Here is a 22,673-nt window from a genome sequence, read left to right on the forward strand (position 1 = left end):
GCTATAGAACAGGAGTTACAGGCAAGTAACTTATTCCTTCTCCGGCTTAGGATCTCTCATAGATTTGCATGTTGATAGAATAGATTACATAGCAGTATGTCCATCCATCATTATGTAAAAATCGGTTAGGCAAACAAATGTCAAAGTACTGCTTGTCCAACTCTGGACTTCTCCCTAGAGTCTCTGTCGATGCACTAGAACTTGGTGAAGGTTTGCATGGACCGCCTTATAGCTGCCTTGCAGATGTCTGCCAGAGGAACACAAGAGAGGAAGGCAGCAGTAGATGAGACAGCCCTCGTGGAATGCACCTTTGACTCACCTTGAAGCAGCCTATCGCAAGCTGGTGGCAAAAGGATATGCAAGCAGAGAGCCATCGGTAGATTGATGACTTTGACAGTCTCTTACCAAGAGCATTGGGACCAAACACATTAAATAGTAGAAAAGACTTTGGGTATGTCTTGGTACAGGCAATATAGTATTTCAGTACTAATATGGCATTCAAGGAGTGAAGAGAGCACTCAGAAGGCGTACTAGGAGAGCTGGAGAACACAGGCAATACCAAGGGCTCATTGAGATGAAACAGTGAGGATACCTTAGTCATAAACATAGGGTTGGCCATCAGGGGACCTTGCAGTTGTGGAAAGTGAGATAAGGTGGGTTGGAGGATACTGCATGGATCTCGCCAACCCTCCTGGCTGAGGTAATGGTGACCAGGAGAGCCATCTACCATGTGAGAAGCTAGATGTGGGCCTTATGCATAAGCTCGAAAGGATGGCACATTAACCTGGAGAGTATGGCATTTAGCTATCGAGCAGGAGCTGGTTTGTGCATGGGTGGAAAGGAATGGAAAACATCCTTCAAAAATTACTTGATGAGCCTACTGGACCTCAGTGAAGGCTGATCTGTGGTGCGCATAAAGGAGGATGTTGCTGCCACATTAAGTTTGATAGAGGCGTGAGCCATACTACTGTTCGCCAAAGATAGCAAGTTCAGCAGAATTTGCTGTGGCTGGAAACGGAGGGCATCCACTCCATGATCAGAGGGCCATACTGTAAATTGTTTCCATTTTCTGTTGTAGCAGGAGATGATAGCGAGTGCTTTATCTTTTGGCAATTATGTCACTACATTTTTGGTTAAGTGAGCTCAGGTTGTGATGAAGGACTACTTTCCACTCTCTGGTAGCAGGTTGTACACTAGAAGAAACCTGATGGCTGGGGCTGAGGCAAAGGCATACAATACAGGAAGTTTCCATCCCACTGAAATTGAAAAGGCATCCCCCAGGCTGGCTGGATGGCTGTGGAAATCTGCTTGCGAATGCAAGGAATTTGGAATTGTCCACTGGGGCAAAGAGATATATGTCAGGCATACCCTACATCAGAAACAAGAACATCATTTTACTTTGGTGAGCTCCCATTCGTGGCAGGAGCAGACCTCTCTGCTGAGCAAATCAGCAATGGAATTGTGGATGCCTGAAAGTTGGAAAGGGGACAGAAACATTCTATGAGTCATGAATGATTTCTTGTTGTAGATTCAGAATCTCAATGAGGTAAGACAGGCGCCCTGAATACCTTTGAGGCGGACTTGAGGAGGAAGGTAAGAACCTTGAATTGACAATTAAGGCCTGCAACTATGAAGCGTAGAAACCTTCGATGACGGTAGTGGATGGAGATGTGGAAATAGGCATCCTCTAAGCAAATCCCATTTTACCAATTGACTGAGGATGTTTTGCAGTGGGACCCTTTGAAAGGTTTAAGAGCGGAGGAACTTTTTTAGATAGCGCTGGTCAATAATGTGTCTCCATCTGCCTGATTTGTTTTTCACTAGGAAGTAGTTTGGTTCCACTGTTACGAGGGGCATGCTCTACTGATGCTTGGAGTGGCGCGAGAGTGCTTCCCTCTCGTTTGAGTGTGCAAAGATGTTTTTCTGATTTGTTTGAGGGAGCGGTGGGAGGTGACCTTCAGAGGAACGCCAGTGCATGGCCTCAGTGTATCAACGAAAGCACCCATTTGTCAGTTGATACCTATCTCCATCGATGTTGGAAGAAGAAGAGACACTGTCCCACTAGGGTGCTGAAGTGGAAAGGCGATGCTATGGAGCAGTCAAGCCTGCTTGCCGAACTGGCTTTTTGTTTGGGACGTTCCACAATGCTGCTGGTTACAGAAACATACAAATACTGCAACCTAATAATGTCGCCTATCCTGAATATGGCGCCTTTGCGCCGTACTGAAATCCTGACCCCCATTATTCTGACTAAAGGAAGCAGGGATTGTAGGGGTGTCCCCCGCGCCTGTTAGTGTAATGGGGGTCTGGGGTTGCGGGTACAATAGTAATACATGGTAGTGGGGGACAATAAAAAGAAATGTAAACAAGAAAAAGAAAAAAAGGACCCTTCAGCGCCAGTTCAGACCCACGTAAGTGGGACTGAACTGATGCCGCAGGGATACAGGTGAGATGGTGGCACACTTCTGTGTGTACTGCCGAAAAGGTAAGTGGGTAGGGGGTGAGGCGGTTAGGGGAATGCGGGGCACAGTGATGTATGTGATCACTGCACCGCACCATAATGGAAGTCGGCTTTTTGAAAGTCGACATTATCGGAGATGCACTGATCACATAGGTCCCTGGTTACCTCTGTACGACTGTGACCTCGCCTTGAAGTGGTCACCTGATGTATATATAGCTCCCCTGTAGGATTGGGAGAAGTATGCAGGGCGGTAGTCTCGACTGGATCGGGAGAAACAGCTTTCTTTATAACAAAAAGACCAATACAGACGGTGTTGTTGTAAAGTGCCCAAAGACCAAGCAGTATCCATGTCTGTCTTTGTAGCCTGCAGGATATCGTCCAACTTTTTACCAAACAAGTCTTCCCCATCACCTTTGCTTGGATGTCTGTACGGAGGTATGCAGTCTTTAATCACCCTTGGCAACATAGCACAGCTCCTTTGCTCATTTGGTGGAAGCCACAACCAGCTATATCAACAGCAACTGAGACGGCATGAGCTGACGCAGATTTAGCTTCACAGAGCAATGCAAAGGCTCCCTCCTACTTGTTATTGGGAAGGAAGTCAAGGATGGAGGCAATCTTATACCACAGTTTCTGTTCATATCTGGCCAGAATAACAAGGGTATCAGCAGCTGTGATGATGGTAGCTGCAGTTGAGATCATTATTTTCCAAAAGATATCCGGTTGTCTCTGCATCTTTTAAGAGGGCACAACTCATTAAGAAGAGTGGTTGGCAGATCTCTTCCTGGCTGCAGCAGAAACAACCAAATTAACTCTGGGTTGAGTATGTAGACATTTGGGAGATTTTTGTCAGACGCTATATACTTTTTATCAGAACAATCCTTCATAGGCGGGCTAAACGGGTTCCACATGGCTAGCAGGCCATCCTCCCAGATGCCATTCAGAACAGGAATAGAAACTGCAGTCTTCCGTATCTGCTCCCTTTGTAGATAATGAAGCCCCTCCTTACTCTGATTGGTGGGGAGGAGGTCAAACATCCTAGCTGCCCTTGTCATGGTTGAATGAAATGCCCTAATTTCATTGGGAGAAGAGTCCCAGGTTGGAAGCTCCTCCATTTCACCATCTGCAGGCACCAAATAATCAAACTCATCCAAGGAAGAAGAGTAAGTGGAAGCTGTGTCTGAGGGCACTTCTGCATGAGAGTCTGAGAAAACCTCTGGTGGCCGTAGGTCCAATGGTGGAGGGAGATGTTGGAGTCATGGCGGTACAGAATCTTGGTCCAGTGGAGGAGTAATAGAGGGATCTTGTGTCTGCAGCTCTGACATTAGCGTTTGGAGGGTAGACATGAGGCCATGGAGAGATAATACGCATCCGATAGAGGCTGTGAGGTGGTAGTGCATGAAGGAGCTTCTAGAAAACAGTCCTGATGGTTTTTCTTTCTCTTCCGAGAAGACTCCTTCTGGGCCTAAAATGTCAGTGTCATTTATGTGCTCCAGAATGTCCTCAGCAGGCACATTGGATGGGGTAGGCAAAGAAAGCTAAAGAAAGCTGAACATAAGGTTGGAGCATGAATACCAGCTATTTGGATCTTCTAGGGGGAACTGAGCAAGATAGTCAACGTCAATTAACATGTTGACGGGATCGTTAATGAGGTAATTGACAGGATCAGCGCTGGAGACTTGGTTGTGTTTGACAAAGTGGCTATCATCAAAGTTGTCAATGGAGTGAGCTTGGCAGGTTTTTAGCTTGTCAACAGGGAAGGCATCGACAGGGCTTCCTGGGGTTTCGGTTTCATGCACAAAGATTTTGTCACTGACAATGTCATCTTTGCGGACAAGCCAGCGGTTGACGGCTTTATCAATGGCATCATTGTCTAAGACTTCATCAATGAGATAGATGGCTTGGACAAAGAAGCAGCCGTCTCAGGATAAGGCAGAACATGGGTGGCATCACCTTTTCTCACCCTTTTTGCATAGGAACTCTTCTTATGGAATCACAACCTCTCAGAAGAGAGATGAGGCGCTGGGAGCCTACTACGATGCAATGAAGAGTAACTCCTCACTGGAGCAGAATTCGATGCCACTGTTCCTTCATCTAGCTAGGCCACACGTCTCCTGTGCTTCTGGGTTTTCTTGGAGAAGGATTGGCACATAGAATAGAAATCAAGATGCTGCTCTGGATACAGACAAAGGGAGACATTACTGATGTTTGTCTTCTGCATAGTTCTGTATAGAGCAGGATTTTAAAATGCTCTTCTAGAGTCTGTCATGTTGAGGGGAAAGAAGGAAAGCTTCAGTGGGCTCAACCCTGGGGAACACCACAAGGTATATAGCACTCCTAAAAACAGAGAATAAAAAAGTACGTATCCATAGCTTTTAAATGATATGAAAACCTAAGCTGTAAGATTAAGATTCTTCCAAAAATTTAGTGAAATAGTGAGAACTAGGAAAAGGACTCCCAAAGAAGAATCTGAAGATGGCCTCCAGGAGTTGGAGCCTTCACCCAATAGACATTGCCTTTTGGCTGAAGAATAAATGACTCAAACTAACAATAAGAGAACACTAAAGTGACTGCAGTTTCTTTGGTTTCTGTGTAACTGCTTTAATGTCGGAATATTCTAACAGCCTGTGAACCTATGAAAGATCCAATGCTGGGGAATATTCTCTACCGTGAACTTCAAGTGATTATATACTTTTCATCATGTCATCTGAAACATTGATCATCACTATTGGAGTTTTTTTTTTTTTATTTATTTTATTGTTTTATCGTAACATACAAAAAACAACATAACATTTGTGAAACCCTCCCACCCCTCCCACTTCCCCAGGTCCAACCCGTGTTCCCTATTGTTCGTCTTAGTTGGGGAGCCCTTATGAACTGCTTGCTTCTTCATTAGGGGAGATTTCCTCTCGGGGGTGAAATAGTGTCACCGTCAGCGACACCCATTGTTGCAGGTCTTCACTAATGTCCTGTTTCTGTTCCCGCTGGGCATTCTCCCAGGCCCCTGTTTCCGCAGTCGACCATTTACGGAGGTCCTCCCACCACTGTATTACGCTTGGAATCCTAGGGCTCTTCCACTCCATTGCGATGCGCCTTTTGGCCAGAATGTACATCAGATCTTTCATCTTGTTGAGTGGTCTGTTCTTCTTGTTTTTCTTGTATTTGCCCAGTATGCACGCCTTTGGAGACTGTATGTCCAAGGTTATGTCTGCTTCCATCACTTTTGTCTCTATTTGCTTCCAGTAGGTTTGTAGTGCCGGGCAACCCCAGAACATATGGGTCATGCCAGCACAGGGTTTTCTGCATTTGGGGCATTCTGTGACTCCTGCACCTTTAAATTTAGAGATGACCTCGGGGGTAAGGTAGGCTCTATTAATGATGTAGAATTGTATAAGTTGTAATTGGGCGTTTCTGGACACTTTCTTGTGGTAGTGTATCATGACTTGCCATTCTTTGTCCTCAAACTGTAGGCCCAATTCCTGCTCCCATTTTCCTTTACACTTAAGGTCTTGTCTGGTTGTGCCGTCGAGCAGCGACTCGTAAATCCTTCAGATTTCATGTCCCCCCTCAGCCGCATTCAGCATGTTTCCCACGACCTCTGTCCCAGCTTCAAAGTCGTCAACCTCAGGCCATCGAGTTTTGAGGACACTTTTTACGGCTCCGTGCAACAGGAACTGACCTGTAGGTAGTCCCGTGGTTTCATGCAACTCCTCAAATGGTAGGATGCCCTTTTCGTTCACCAGGTCGCCCAGGGTGGCAATCCCATAGGTCTCCCATATGTTCCTGATTATCGTCTGGCCATCAGGTCTGGCAGTCATTGTGGCCGCCAGTGGAATCTGAGGTGAGTAGGGGTCTTTTGCATTCATGGCTCTGCAGGCTTGCTTCCAAATCTGGATCCCGAGGTTGATTGGGTATGGGTGGTTCTGCTTTGTTTTTGGTGTGGCCCAGAGAAGGTCTCTAAGGAGCCCCTGGGAGACCGCCGGCTGTAGGAGTCGGGTATCTGTTGTCGTTTCGTCTGCCATCCATTGGATCACATGCTTTAATTGGCCTGTTAGGTAGTATAATTCGAAGTTGGGGATTTTCAAGCCTCCCTTGTCATAGGGCCTCTGCATTACCTCCAGTGCCACTCTGTGCCGTCCCCCCTGCCATAGGAAACTCCTGCAAAGCTTATTCAGTTCTCTGAATAATTGCTGCGGGATATAGTATGGGACGTTTGTGAAATAATGTAGGAGACGGGGGAGTGCTACCATTTTGAGTAGTCCCGCTCAACCGGCCACTCAGAGCGGTAGCCTGCCCCAGAGGTTCATTGCTTTTTCTAGGCTGTCTCTGGCTTTTACTGTGTTCAGAGCATGTTCGGTCTTGGGGTCTCGGTGGATAGAGACACCTAGGTATCTGAAGGAGGATGTCTCCCACTTAAATGCCAGTTTAGGGAGGCTCGCTACTTCGACCCCGCTCAGGGCCGCCAGGGGGGAGAGGCAGGATTTGTCATGGTTGATTTGAATCCTAGTGACTCTGTGGAACCCCACTAAGGTTTCGAGAATGTACGGCAGTAAGTGTTCAGGGTTACTTAAGTAAAGGAGCATATCGTCAGCGTACATAGAGACTAAGTGGGTTACCGCGTCTATCTCAATGCCCCCATCCTCGTATTCTTGTCTTAGGTATGCTGCAATAGGCTCAGCAGCTATGATGTATAGCATGGGGGAGAGGGGACAGCCTTGCCTCGTGCCTCTGTGGAGATGCCATTTCTCGGAGTAGGTGCTATTAGTGCGCAATCTGGCTGTGGGGTCTGTATAGATTAGCTTAACCCATCTTCAGAAGGCCGGCCCTATTCCCATTTTGGCCATAGTGGCGTGAAGCCAGTCCCACCTGACGGAATCAAACGCCTTAGTGGTGTCTAGGGATGCCACTGTGCATTTGCTTGACCTGCCTTCAGTGCTATGAATGACGTGGTGTAGTCTGCGTATATTCTCTGTGATGGAACGCCCGGGTACATATCCTGTCTGGTCCTGATGGATCAGCTGCGGGATCACTCTTCTCAACCTCCTGGCCAACAGTGCCGTCAAGATCTTGTTGTCTACGTTTAGCATGGACAGGGGCCTGTACGAGCTGCAATCGTCCCCCTCTTTGCCCGGTTTCAAGAGCAGTATAATCACAGCTTCGCACATGGTGTCCGGTAGGGTACCTGCGTCGTAAGCTTCCTTATAAACTTGGGCCAATAAGGGGGCTAATGTGTCTTCATAAGTTTTATAAAACTCCCCGGGGAGTCCATCGGAACCCGGTGTCTTACCGGAGGGGAGTGATCTGATAGTGGCTACCACCTCTTCGGGGGTAATGGGGTTGTCTAGGGCCTCGGTAAGCTGCTGTTCTAGTGTGGGCAGTCTGATAATATCTAGAACGTCCTCGATATCAGTGTCGGCAGTCGATGGGGGCTCGGCATAAAGTGCCTGGTAGTATTTCGTGAATACCGAGTTTATCTCGGTCTGCATGTGCGTTGATGTTCTGTCAGGTCTGTGTATGAGGCAAATGGGCCTCCTAGGGGTTTCCCGTTTATAAAGCCACGCTAGTAGATTCCCCGGTTTGTTACCCATGGCGTGCTTCCTCTCTATGTGTTTTGCATAGCTAAGTCTCCCCAGTTTTTCCCAATGGACTAGGCATGCCTGTTTGAGGTCCTGAGTCTTCTTTATGTGGGCAGGGTCAGGTGAGGACTCGGCTTCGAGTTCTCTCAGCTCGCCTTCGTCTCGACCTAGCAGAGTCGATATGGATTTCTCAGCACCCCCTGTGGCAGCTATCATCTCCCCCCTCATCACTACCTTGTACGCCTCCCATGCCGTGCGGATGTGTTGGACACTGTTCTCGTTAATTTGCCTGTAGTCCAACGTGCAGCTGCGGATCTGTTCGCTGAAGGCTCCATCCAGTAGAGCCTCACTCCTGAGCCTCCACGTGGGTGCAGGAGGTCGGGGCACTAGCACTGTCCAGGTGGCTGTGAGTGGGGAATGGTCAGACAGCACTCTGGCCTGATATTGTGTGTCTTCAAATGAGGCCTGGTGTTCTTCGCTCACTAGTAAGTAGTCTATTCTAGTATACACTGCGTGCGGGGGTGAGTAAAAGGAGTATCCTCTCGCTTCAGGGTGATGCTCTCGCCAGAGGTCTACTAGTGCATACTGTTGTGTCGGATCTCCCCGGCGGGGAGGGGCGGGAGTGCTTGCTATCAGACCTGTCCTTGCGGGGATCTAGGGTGCAATTGTGGTCTCCCCACCATATCAAGATACAGTCTCTGTATGGGCCCATCCTAGTGTATAGGGAACAGAAAAAAACTGTGGCATCGTGGTTGGGGGCATAAGAGTTGATCAGACAGACCTCCCTCCCTTCTATGGTGCCATGTATCAGGGCCATTCTTCCCTCGTCGTCTGCTTTCGTGTGGATTAGATGTATAGGGACGGTGGGGGCTATCCATATAAGGACACCCCTGTCATATATAGAAAACCCGGTGCCTATCGTCGTTCCTCTCCAGATCCGGGCCAGCGCCGCCAACTTTGGAGCGTTCAGGTGTGTTTCCTGCAGGAAAGCGATTCCGACCTTGCTACGTTTCAAGAATGAGTGAATTCTACGCTGTTTGACGTAGCTGTTCATCCCTCTGACATTCCATGTCATGATTCTAATTTTGTCAGCCATGTGAAGTTGGTGGTCTGATGTTCCGGGCTTGCGCCTGGGGTAAGTCTGTAAAGGGTTCCCGCGACTTTGGGCGCTCTAGGTGGTCCTGGGTCTGAATACTCGCTAATTCCCAACTGGGGTCCCCAGGTCTGGGTTCCCCTTCCCAAAAAACTTGAACTTCCCTTTAACATAACACGTCTAGCGAGGTTTCCCTTGTTCTGACTTTCCCGTTTCCGCTCCATTTGACCTAAGGTCTCCAGGTGCCCTACGGGTGGGTTTAATGCACCCAAACTTCTTCAGGGGTCCTGAAGCAGGAACTCTTCGATTGTTGACTTGTGAGGAGTTATCGGACTCCCGAGCAACTCCTATGGAGATCAATGTTGCTGCGGTGCGGTGCATCTTGGTTTCCATACGAGCCCAGCACATAGCTGGGCGACTTGTGTCACTTGGGATGCTGCTTCCGTTCTCTGGGTTCTATATCTGGGATCTGCTCCCTGTCCAACCACTCGCTGGCTTCCGCTGGTTTATCGAACAGTAGCGCTTTGCTGTTGTGTAGCACTTTCAGCCTGGCCGGGTAGAGAAGCATGTAGCGTAGGCCTGCGTTTTTTAGTCGTGCCTTGGTGGAGATAAATTGGGCCCTCGCCATCTGGACTTGGAATGTGTAGTCCGGGTATATGGCCACTTTGGCTGAGTCACATTGTATGCTGCCCCCCGATCTGGAGAATGCTAGGATCGCCTCCCTGTCTCTGTAATTGAGCACCTTGGCTATTATGGGCCTGGGTGGGGCCCCCGGGGGCGGCCGTTTGATGAGGGAACGGTGTGCACGCTCAATGGTAAAGCCCTGCGACAGCTTACCGGCCCCAATTTCCTGTAGTAGAAGGTTCTCAACGTAATTCGTGGGGTCGCTCCCTTCAATACCCTCAGGAAGTCCGAGGAGTCTAACGTTGTTTCGGCGCGCCCGCCCTTCAGCTTCATCAGTTCTGTCCTCTAGGTTTTTTACCTTTTGCACCAAAGTGTCCACATCATTGAGTATCTGGGTTTTCGCCTCTGTGTTCTCGCGGACCTGGGACTCCAGTGCTTCCGTTCTATTAGCTATAGCGCGGACATCTTGTCTCAACAGGTTCAGGTCAATTGCTACAGCGTCGATTTTGGTCTCCATGGTCTTCTGTAGGGCCTTAATGGCTTCCAGTAGCTGTGAGTTTGCTGGTTCCTGGGTCTTTTCCTTCTGTGCTACTGTATTGGTGGTGCAGGTGTCAAGGCTGGCTGGGCCACAGGCCGTATATGTTTCCATGGTTGTTTGCCGCTGTTTACTTTTGTTGCCTCTTGCTGACATTTCTAACTGACCAGGCGGGCCACTGCGAGGCTATCTGCGGTACAGTGCTGTGGGTGGGAATAATAGAGTATGTTGGCTGCGACACCTTGGGACTATGGGTGCAGAACCTTTTGACATCAGCGCAAGAGGGGGGCGTCAGGCTCGCCTCAGCGCCCCCAGGCTCATGTACGCTTGTGCCCCGGGCAGAAGCGGCGCCCGAGGGTCCGCAGTCAGCTGGTCCGAGATCTGGCCACTGCTTGAAATGGGCACCTCTCCCCGGTGAGGGCACCCCTGGGCTGGGTCTTCTGTTGCTGCCGCGGGGCGCAGCTAGCTGTTGGCGCTAGCCGGGCCCCACGTCCTACCGGGCCGGGTGCAGTTCGTGGTCCCAGTGGTCCCTGTGGGTGTGTAGTACCACAAGCTGGGGCGCTAATGCAGGGGGGTGCGGGGGGGGCGCTTATCCACTGTGTAATGCTGGTGATGGCGGCTAGGACACCCCTCCCACCTTCTCCTTACCCCGTGTTCGTTGGGCGGGTTGGCAGGCCTCTCCGCGCCGACTCCCGCTTACATCAGGCAGGATGCGCTGCAGCCCGGGTGTTGAGATCCCCCGTTGCAAGCAGACCCGGCGGGGCCGCTCATGCTCCACCTTCTCGCAGAGGCCCCGGTAGCGTGTCTCGGGCCGCTCGGGGCCGGGTCCCCTCCAAGGCTCCTCCACTCACGCCGGCAGTTCAGGTGCTCTGATCCCTCCTTCGCGAGCAGGCTCGATGGGGCCGCCCGCGTCTCTCTGTCTTCCCTGGGATCTAGCGGTACGTCACTGGCGGCTCGGTGCCGGGGCTCCCCCGGGGCTCGGGGGGGTGGGCACCGGAGCACGGGATATCGCAGCGTGGGATGCTCTTATCACCGCTCCTCCCGCCCAGTGCTCATTTCACCTCCTAGGCGCCGCACGCCACGCCAGTCCCCAGAGCCGTCTGTTGTACGGGCCACGCTCCAGTGTACAGCGTCCTCTGCTAGGCAGGCGCCATTTTCTGGTGCCAGCGTATCTCGGCACTCACCGAATATCTTCGTACCGGAAGGTCGCAGCGGCCCCAAACTTTGCATGCAGATGCTCTGGGCGCTTAGCCACGGGTGTGGCGAGTTTCAGCAGGAATAGTGGGGCAAAACCGCAATTTCGCAGCAAAATCAAGGGCACATCATACAGAGCTGCGTGGAAAGCGTCCTGCTTACATGGCGGTTAGCCACGCCCTGATTACCACACTGATGTTGGGCTTCACTAAAATCCTTGGTAATTTTCACTCAGCTCAACCATCCCAATCAACACTCTTCCTGGTAAACCTAAGATCTGCAAACTCTTTGTGTATATTGAAAGGGACATTCTAAACCCATCCTCTACAACTCAGAATCCCCTTATCAGTAGGACACCAGCAGACCATTTCAGGTGCCACATGCATTGTGATCACCTCCCCATTCTAATAGGAAATGTCCTATGTAAATTCTGTATCCATCTTGTAATATGTTATTTTCCACTCACTCACTCCTAAAGACATGAGGGAGTCCTTTAGAACTATTGCTAGGTTTCCATGTACTGCTTAAGGTAATATGTGCACACTCAAACAAATCATAAATACACATAAAAATATCAAGAGCGTAGATCATCCAAATTACATGAGTCAGGCTGGCTACTACACTTCCCATTATAGTCAAAATATGACAAATATGATCAAGTGTGAACATAGGTTATTTGAAGGTGCAGATCCCTGGAGAAAATACATCCTAGCAGGGAAGCTTCTGGAAACCAGAAGGAATACTTAACCCCTCATCCCATCACAATTTGTGATGAGCTCCTATGGGCTCTAGCTGGAGTCTTTTCTGTGCTTTCTAGAACTAAATGCTTATCAAAATACACTTATATTTGCTTAGTATCTATTATTTCCTACTCAGTGACCAGGAAAATTGTATTTCTTGTAATCAGAGCCATGACTGTGGTCATATATTCAGGTCTAATGGCATTCTACACACATGTCCTCATCTGCACTTCACCTTTGTATGTGGTGGGCAGGACCACAAAGATACATATTGCTTCTATTGACCACATTGCTGTACGGAAGAAGAGTCTTCGCTGAAGACCAAGGAGTAGTTTACAACAGTAGAGCTTGCCTTTCAGAGTGTGAAGGACACAATTAATGTTATACTAACATTTTTTCTACTCTAGGAGATGGAGATAAAAAAGAAAATGAGGGGAAGAAGAAATGGTGGAAGCCGTGGGTAAACCACACTTCTAGTAAGTCAACACATTACTAATACAATTTACTATAAACTGCAGAACATTACCTAAAGAATGCTTTAAGAATGCTGCTCCTAATTGGTCATAATCAAAAAATCCCCAAGTTGCTGTATGCCACACATGGGCTTATGTGGGAAACCTGTATGCTGCTATGCTGCCCTGAGACCTCAATTCTATCTAGTGGCTCAGCAAGGGCCCACTCAAAACAAGCATTTCTTTTCTAATTACTTTTAGCAGCCTGTCAAAGCCTGTCTCCATTTTGTTTCATGTTTCTCTATTTTCAAATACTTTGGGTCATACACTCCAAATCCAGATATAAGCATTCTGTTTTGTCCAAACCATGTATGGTTAGGGTGCTGTTTTTCACTTTTGGAAGTGAAAATTCCAGTCCTCTTTTTTATTATTGTTAGTTTTACTGACCCATTCAACTTTTCTTCTTCTGTTCAGTGATCCGGAGTGGAAGCTATAACCTCTTTGATACAGAGAGTGAGGAGGAGGACGAGGATGTTCATGAGGAACAAAGGGAGGAAGAGGTGCCAAAGAAGAAAACTGCCTTCCAGGTACTGATGAGCATTCAATTCTTGGGTTGTGGGAAAATAGTGGTCTTCGAAAAACATGTTTGAAATAATACCACTAGCCCCTGCACTTTTTTCCATTAAAGATTCGTAACTATCACATAAAGATTAGTGATAATGAGTCCAAAAACCCAGAAACCATTGCCCTAGTTTTATATAACTGTTAACAATTGTATTTGACAAGAAGGTTTTTAAAAAAAGATTTAAGGTTACTACCTATAAAAATGTGAAGTCTACAAGCATTGGGAATGCTAAGATTAAGGTTACTACCGTCACTCCAAAAGAAGAAAAAGGTGAAGTAAACAAACATTAGGAATGCCACATTACGGTTACTATAGTGGAAATTAAATATTTCTCAAACATAAACATACTACCTCACACTATAAATTAAACCTTAACTCACACTACAACACTACATCACAAGGCTCAATTGATCTTTACTGGTGTAACCTACCTAATCACAAGGTTCATTTGATTGCAAGTGGTGGTAATTCCCCATTTCTGGAGTCATTCAGGGTCTATTGAATGTGCTCAGATACGTGTTAAAATTATTTACACATATTCTCTAGTGGATTTCTTTGTGTTGAGGATCCATGATTACCTTATTGCAAGCATAGCGTTTTAATTATCTACTTATTCATTTATTTTATACCCTTATACTCTTTTAACCTCTTTTTTTAACTTGGGGTACATAGTGGGTGTTTAGCATTCTGATCAGCCTGGGGCTGAGTGTGTTTGAATAGAAGCCTGAGCCGTTAAAAGCTGTTAAAAGCCAATATAAACTTGGCACCCCTGGCTCATGTTTTGATATTGTATTCTGGTCCATAGTAAATATGGTAAAAGGAAATTCCAGGGATGATGGTGGCCCAGGGAAAATGGCCATTGGTGCAAAAAGAAACCACAATCTAGATCCCTGAAACCTGCGGTAAGGGTTGCAAGGACCAGACCGCCAACCTCTCAACTCTCGCTTGATATTTATCTAAAGAATATGGCAGAGAATCTTGAAGATAGGATTCAGGTCACAGAAAAAGCTATATGGGAAGCGGCCTCCTGTATAGGGGATCTAAATGAGAGGGGTGAAGGCGGGGGTTTAACATTGGGTCTGATGGCGAGTAGGAATGACCACTGCCCGGAGATAGAGGCTTGTGCCATCGAACCGATAGTCCAACTACCGGGAACCCCCATGTCTGGCCCCCTCACGGACCAAACTGATTTGGTACATGCAGCTGAGGTGGCTGTTGGTGGGGAGGGTGTGGGTGGAGGGGGGGCGTAGTGTTGAAAGATGGGGAGAGTGAAGGTGGGTGGAAAGGCCGCTGCTGGGAGAGGTAGGTGAGGCGGGCTGGTAATCACATGGAAATTAATGCCTAGTCTGTATCCTCAACGGTGGATGAAGAGAAAGCATGGCTGGAGTCACTCCTAGATGGGAAGCTCAAGCCGTTACATCAGCTTTAGACTTCCCAGCAGGTTACATATAAAGAGTCGGAGCAGGACAAATCCCACGACAAAAAATGGGAGGATAAACTAGAGGCTATCCATGACTTCCTCCAATCTTTTAAGAGAGAGGTTATGAACACCCTAACCATTTTAGATGACTCGGTTAGAGGCTTAAAGCAGAACATGGAGGAACTAAGCCCGGAAAGGGAAAGGGGGCCGTGCAAGGAAGTACCAGAGCATGTTCCGACATTGGCCCCTAGAAGGGGGAGGTGTGGAGTAGGGGGGAACAGGAAATTGTGGGTGCTGCAGCCAACCAATCACAAGTTCGCTTGATTGGTATGGAGGGCAGGTCAGGGACGCAGGAGGGGGGCGGGTTTAGACCCACCTCAGAAGCATGTTGGTGAGGAAAGACATCTGTGATGAATGAGGCCAAAAAGGAGAGCAGTGTGCTAAACCTTCCCCCGGTGGCTGCTCTGCTGGTGGGGGTAATAATGGGAATATCGGACCTGCCTAAGAGAGCGGTTGAATCCATTGGATCCCTGATGAACAAAGCAACCCATTGGATTAATACCAATCTGGTGGACCTGAGCATTGATCCTAATCTGGTTGTAATGGCCAGAAGGGTAGGGTGGGTGGGTCCAATGCGAAACTCGGTGGAAGGGGATTGTATCATTGTTTCTTTCTCAAACCCACAAAAAGCCAGGCATATGGTCACCTCTAACCTGACTAGAGGGTTAAGTGGTAAGGATACCACTATCAGTTACCTGGACAATCCTTAAATCAGCACTACTCAATACATGATCATTAAATAACCATGCCTCTGACATCCATGATTTTATCATTGACTGTGACATAAACCTAATGTTTTTGACCGAAACCTGGATATCCAACACTAGTGGGCCCATGATAAATCATGCCGTCCCAGATGGCTATACCATTTATTGTCAAAACAGAGAGAGCACAAAGGGGGAGTGGCGATTATAGCTAAAACCTATATATCCTTATACAAATCTCGCATCCTCTGTAGTGGCTGTGAGGTTCTCCACCTCAAATTAATTCCCACACCCTGCAGTTATGTGAACCTCATTCTGATCTATTGCCTCCCAGTTGCCATGGAGACCTTTAATGATGAAATCACGCAGCTCCTGGCAAATCTGAAAGGAACCAACAGAAGACCCTTCGGACAAAGAGGCTACCTTGCTTGAATTCACTTTAAATAACATTGATCATTATGTTTTGAATACAGACCCTACAAACATCAAAGGAAATACCCTTGAATGGATTGTTATAAAAAATGTTAAACTCCAGATAATTAACACTACATCTTGCATCCAGTCCGATCATTTTACGATTAATTTTGATATCCACCTTCAGACACCATTACCAAAGCTACCTAATCCTCCCAAACTAATCACCAATCGCAACTTGAAGAGGGTTTTACCTATTAACCTCCAAGAATGCATCACAAATATTATGTCTTCTACCTCGGCACTAGATGCCCCTGACTCACTTATTGAAACCCTTAATGCCAACTTTAATCTCCTCCTAGACAAACTCGCCCCTCTTAAAATATGGGCTGTTCGTAAACAACCCTAACCATCAAACATGGTTCTCATCTGACTTCAAATCGCTGAAAACCAAAAAAGAAGAGCAGAGAGATGCTGGCTGAAATGCCCGTCGTCCGTTAATATAAATGCTTGAAAACCCCTTGAGAAAACCTATAAGGACCCAATCCTTGATTCAAAAAAAGAATTTCTACAATGAACAAATCTCTGAGGCCAAAAATATATAATATATAAATACTAAAACCCTTGAAAGTTCAGAAAAGTCCAACTGACACCATTTACACCATCCAACACAGACTGCTTCAAAATCCAACTGGCCTTCCAATAAAAAGTAGTCAAAGCAAGAGATAAGACAGATTCAGGATCTTCTGGAGCCTGGGTCCTCTATACTCCAACTCTCTCTTCGGAAATACCTTCCTACTCGAACTCCCCACTCCTCCACCTCCAACTCCCTCAGGGTCAGCCGCTTCTTCATGCAACAAGCTGGGAGGTAGATCTCATTCTTCGGCTGGGGCCTCCCTCTGGAACAACCTTCCTCCTCTCTGAAACTTGAGGAGAACCATATCTGGCTCCAGAAGCACCTCAAGACCTTCCTCTTGGCTTCTGCCTTCTCTCTTCCTCTCCTCTGCTGATCACCTGTCTGATACTGCACTGGTCACCTGGCTACTCTCTGACTTGGGTCTGTTTCTGTAACCCTACAGTCCCCTTACCTGCACTTATTGGACACCCGCTGTCTGCACCTACCCTTGCACTTGCCACCTGCTGGCCGCACCTCTTGTTATTGTTTGTTCCCATGTACTGCACTGCCCTCCTCCTCCTTCCCTTGCACCTTTCCCCTCCCCTCTCTCCTGCACTTGATCAATCTCAATGTCACTTGGCCTAGTAAGAATGCTGTCTCTGTCCTCCCTCTGTCCCCCTCCCTTGCCTCGTCGGGCCTTGAAACACTTGTGTATAGGTGCGTTATAATGCCATATCATATCATACCATTACGGCTCAAAAAAGATGTTTTAATGCCTCCTTCTGCACCAATACAGTTCCTGACTGCATCAAAACATTTTCCATCGCGCCCCTCCTGAAAAAGCCAGGATTAGACCTCAACGATGCAGTAAATCTGAGGCTCATCACCAACTGCAACTTCTTTTTGAAGGTGTTGGATGAAGAGGTCACTCGTCAGATTCAGACTATTATTGAATCTATCAATATACTACATCCAAGACAATCTGGCTTCCGCCCCGCTCACAGCACATAGACGACCATTGTAGATCTTCAGTCCCACATGCTGTTATGGACCAGGGTTTGACTTACTGGACCATAAGCGACTCCTAAATACACTAAGAAGCACCTGTCATTGCTCCGAAATGACATGCAAGTGGGTCGACTCCTTTCTGTCAGGAAGACAAGCAAGAGTCTGCTGGGGGGACGCCTCTTCAGACCCCACCCTGCCCACCTGCAGAGTGCCGCAAGGGGCTTGTATTTCTTTGATATTGTTCAACTGGTATATCATATCCCTGTGTAGTCTTCTGGAAGAATCCAGAGTTTTCTGGACAAACTATGCTGATGGCACTCAACTGGTCCTGGAAATCTCGGGGGACTGTGCTGCCGACAGCCAGAATCTCCTTAATATCTATAACCTTGTGGATTTCTAGATGGTGGATAACTGGATTTGCCTCATTAATGGTGAAACGGAGCCCTCAATCAAGAGCCAAACAATACCTGTTATCAGGCCTTTTTAATCCAGGAATGCATCATCCAAGTTAAAGAAAAAAAACAACTGTGCTTTGAGTGCAGAATCCCATGTGAGCCTGGTCAGTAAAAACTGTGCATACCACCTAGAATTGCTGCGGAACATTCACCCTTACCTCACCTAGGATAACTCTGCCACAGTCGCCCGTGCAACTATTCTATTTAGAATAGATTACTGGAGTGCACTATTGATGGGTGCTGATAAAAGAAGCATCCAAAAACTGCAAGTTATCCAGAATGACACCATCGGATTGTTAAAAAGGTCCTGAGAAGGAGCCACATCTCAACCTACTTGCAGGGCCTGCACAGGCTCCCTGTCGCGGCTAGGTTTACATTCAAAGCGGCCACCTTACTACACAAGTGCCTTTATGGAAAATCCCCAAGCTACTTGAAAACCACTAACGCTTGGTATGAGCCGCCAGTATCTCTCCGATCGTCAAATACCAAACTTGTCAGCTGTCCCACTTTCAAAAGATCGAAAGGGCGTGGCAGATCCTTTCCAAACTGCTCCAGCACAATCTGGAACAGTCTCCCTATAACTCTGTGCTCAGACACAAACGTCCTAAAAATGTTTTAAAAACTGAAGACTTTCCTCTTTGAATAATCCTTGAGTCTGTCCTCCTGCACCGATGTCCTGTGAATCTTTTTTGGTTGGTTGTCTTTTGTGTATATGTACGCCCTGATGCCCTCGGGCTGCGGCGCGTTATAAATAAACAAATCAATAAATAAGTAAATAAGGGCAAACAGTTCCAGACTGAACAGTAGGATGGTTGGGCTGGCCTTTTTTTATCCACCCTCATGGAAGGATTTGACATTAGCACAAGGCCAAAGGGAGAGGTTTGGCAAGAGTGGAGAGGGGGTTGAAGCTAGGGCATGGGGAGCCCCGACTCACATCCTCAAGCGAGCATCCTTGGGTTCAAAATGGCATAAGTAGGATACCAGTGCAAAGAAGGGGCAAGGTCAGATTGGGTTTATCGTCCCATAACAGATTTGATCCTCTCTCGTCCATGGATGAGTTGGATTGACAGCAGGTCACCATGCTGCAGGTAGAAGATGGTGAAGTAGGGGGTCGGGAGTGGAATGGCCTAGAGACTAGGGAAGGGGGGCTTGGGCAAGAGGAGGGTGCCCCAGTGGTGGGAATGGTATCCTGGAACATAGCAGGGAAATCTGGAAAGGGCGGATACTACAGAGTTTCTGAGGAACCATGAAATAATCCTCTTACAGGAAACATGGGCCTTGGACATCCCCCTGTTGGATAGTTATGTTTCTTATGGCATACCCGCCAAGAAAAATGGAAGGGGTAGGTGTTATGGGGAAATGGTCATTTTTTTTCAAGGCATCATTGAACTGCGGAGTTAAGGTGCTGGAGACGGAGATGGATTTACTCCAGTTGTTGACGTTAATCCCTCCCCCGGGTGAAGATAAGGTTACCATCATAAACATCTATAACAGTCCCCATAAGGTGGAGGGGAACCGTTTGAGGGGTTTGTGGATGAGTACCAAGGGAGGAAGGTGGGGGGTCATCACACCAGGCTTGTTTGGGGGGGTGGGGTGATTTCAATCTTAATTCACTCCTGAATGTTCAGGTATCACAAATGGAGGATAGCTGGGCAAGTGTGAAGGGCCTACAGTTAAGTGCATGGCTGATTGAAGGAGGACTGAGATCGATTAATGGACGTATCGAGCTTGATATCCTGGGGAAATTAACATTTCATAACCATTTGGGCTCCTCCACAAGTGATTACTTCTGTATATCCCTATATCTATGGAGCAACATAGTAAGCTTTAAAGTGGTGGCTGATTGTAATAGATTGTAATAGCGACCATAACCCATTGGTTTTGAAACTAAGAGGGTTGTTTGGTGGGGGTGGGAGGGTTGGGGAGGTGGATTGCCCAAAGGAGGAATGTGTCAGGTAGAAACTGAAGTTGTTTCCAAAAGAAGAATAATTTGGGGGAAAATTCAGGACTCAGGCCTGCATTTGAGTATTATGACAGGGACAAATCCCGGAAATTAATGGCACCCTTGAGAATACGGTCAAACCAGTGCACTTGGTGGAGCACTTCAAGGGCATCCTTGGGGCCCTCACTAGGGGCCTTGTGGAAGAGTATAATTCAAGAGGGAATGCCAACAGGAGGCGATGGTTTGATCAAGCCTGTAAGAGCGCCAAACAAACCCTTTTGAATGCCTTAAAATCTCCTGCCATTTCAAGAGATAGAATCATCCAAGCAAGAGCCCACTATCGCTTGGCCATAGAGAAAAGAAAAATGGAGCTTGAAGAAGAGGCGTGGGAAGGCTTTCTTCTGGCCACTAGGACCAATGATTCCAAAAGATTTTGGGAATTCGTAAAGAGGCGGCCGGTTTTTAACCAAAAGGAGGGCCATTGCGGCACCCAAGTAGCAGCAGAGACCTGGGTGTCGCATTTTGTATCCGTGTTTGGAGCTAGAGGCTCACGATAGGAGGGAGGAAATAGCAGTTCGACCCTTTGTTTTACACTCTAAGAAGTTTCATTAGCAATGAGGGCACAAGTCTGTAATTGAGCCCCCGGTCCCGATGCAGTACTCGCCAACCTATTCCTGGATCAAATTGATTTATGGGCCCCGGTGCTGACTCTTGCTTTTAATGCTTGCCTAATGTCTGGCCAATACCCACCATCCTGGAAATCTGCCATAATTTTTCCAATTTTCAAAAAAGGAGAGGCTACTAGCCTCACATTTTACCGTTGCATATTCCTACTTGACACTTCTTTTAAAATATTTGCAAGGGCCTTGTTGTGCCACATAAAGTTCTGGCTCACGGAGGGGTCGGTCCTGTCTGATATTCAGTTTGGATTCCATCCGGGGCTGGGAACCATGGAACAGAGGCTAAATCTGTACCTTCTTATTTCTAACTTTGTGTTTTGTAGAGGAGAGGCGGTCTATCTTGCTTTCATGGACCTAAGTACAGCTTCGATAAAGTTGACAGACCAAAGTTGTGGGCTGTGCTGGGGTCGCTGGGGTGCCTTGATGAAATATTGATATGCTGCGAGAGAAACACACAGAAAATAAGGCCGGTATTCGTATAGGCCTGTGAGGGCAGTGCACAGAGTGCTTTAATGTCGGGTTTGGGGTCTGGGAGGGGTGTGTGCTCGCACCAATACTGTTTACGTTATATATAAACGGGCTGCTGAAGGCCCTGGCAGTTACCAGCGTGGACTATCTGAGCCTGGGAGGTAGGGCCTTTCCGGTTCTGGGCTTTGCCGATGATAAGGTTCTCATGGCCAGAACACCTAGGACCCTCCAGACGCTGATTGACACCTATGCAACTTTCATGAATGGGCTAGGGCTAAAAATCAACTCCACCAAGTCAGCAGTGATGTGTGTAGTGAGGAAGAGAACTGCGAAGATGCGCCCCAGGGTTTGCAATGGGGAAAACATCCCAAGAGTCAATGGATTTGACTACTTAGGGGTCAGATTTTCGGAGGCTGTTACAAGAAGTGCTCACCTCAAAAAACAGTCCAAAAAAAACAAGCCAGCACACAGCAGGAATCTCCCGTTTTCTAAAAAGGTTTAAGGGTCAGCCCCTGAAACCAGTCTTGATGGTCTATGCGGCTCAGACCAAGGCAGCTACACTATATGGAGCTCCCTTGTGGGGCCATACTAATGCTGCAGAACTTCAGAGGAAAGAAAACAAGCTCTTTAAACAGCTTCTGGGCCTTCCATGCTAAGCCCCCTGTGCATCAGTTCACAAGGAACTGGGGTCGAGTTTTGGGAGGACCAATGGCTGCCGCTCCAAGTACCTTTTGGTTGTGCTTATGGGCAATAAGCATGCCACCCTATGCCACTTTATCATCAGGAGTACTATGGGTAAAGCAAATGGGTGCAAAATTCCATGGTTGGTATACGTGCAGCAGTCCCTGTGCTCAAGTAACATCCAGGCTCGGTTCCTCCAAGAGGCAGTGTTGTCACCCATGCAACTGAGAGTTTGCAAAAAGGCAGTGCATCAGGGGCTATGGGAAAAGTGTGATAACAACGAATGGGCAACCCTCTCTGTAAGCCAACAAGCGTTGATAAATAGAGTGTCCAAAATCCAGCCTTACCTCTTGTTGGGTCCGAAAAAAAAAGCACAAATGGCTTACAACACGGGCCAGGTTTGATTGCCTACAGCTAAGGGGCAATACAGAAAAGTGGTCTGGCTTCCCTAACGATCCAAGCTGCCCAGCATGTGGGGCAGCGAGGGAAGACCGAAATCATTTCCTATTATTTTGTCCAGCAATTGGGGACATTAGATGGTCCACTATCTTGCAGGTTGTCAAGCTTACTAACATCCACCTTTATAGGCCGGCTCTACGCTTCCTTCTAACGGCAGACTCTGAATTGACCGCGCTATGCTTCGTGAAAAGTTTTGTCAATGATTGCACTGTTTTTTTCTTGATTCTTTCGTGCCATGGCCGATTATTGTTAATCTTTTATATGTGTATTTGATGTTTGTGTTTGATGGATGCTTAATCCGAATAAACTTTGTAAAGAAGAAAGATGTGCATATGTACACTCAGAGCATGTTGTCTGCACTTCCATACTTTTCCGAGTGTTATGCATGTGCCCATTGCCTTTTGCTGTTACGGGTCAAGATTCTAAGGTGATCATTTTATATGAAGTGTAAATAGCAAGCAAGGGC

The 22,673-nt window shown here is 47.5% G+C and overlaps 1 protein-coding gene across 1 annotated transcript in view; it reads left to right on the forward strand.

The window, feature by feature from the left end:
* LOC138579901 (piezo-type mechanosensitive ion channel component 2-like) overlaps positions 1-22,673 on the forward strand; it is a 2,232,767-nt gene that overhangs the window by 1,367,873 nt on the left and 842,221 nt on the right. Inside the window, exons 31-32 of the mRNA XM_069650129.1 lie at positions 12,631-12,699; positions 13,150-13,262. Of these exons, the coding sequence (XP_069506230.1) occupies positions 12,631-12,699; positions 13,150-13,262 (182 nt within the window). The remainder of the gene's footprint in view (positions 1-12,630; positions 12,700-13,149; positions 13,263-22,673) is intronic.

This window comes from Ambystoma mexicanum, chromosome 3p, assembly GCF_040938575.1.
Source record: "Ambystoma mexicanum isolate Mex_15411 chromosome 3p, UKY_AmexF1_1, whole genome shotgun sequence".
Classification (NCBI taxonomy): domain Eukaryota; kingdom Metazoa; phylum Chordata; class Amphibia; order Caudata; family Ambystomatidae; genus Ambystoma; species Ambystoma mexicanum.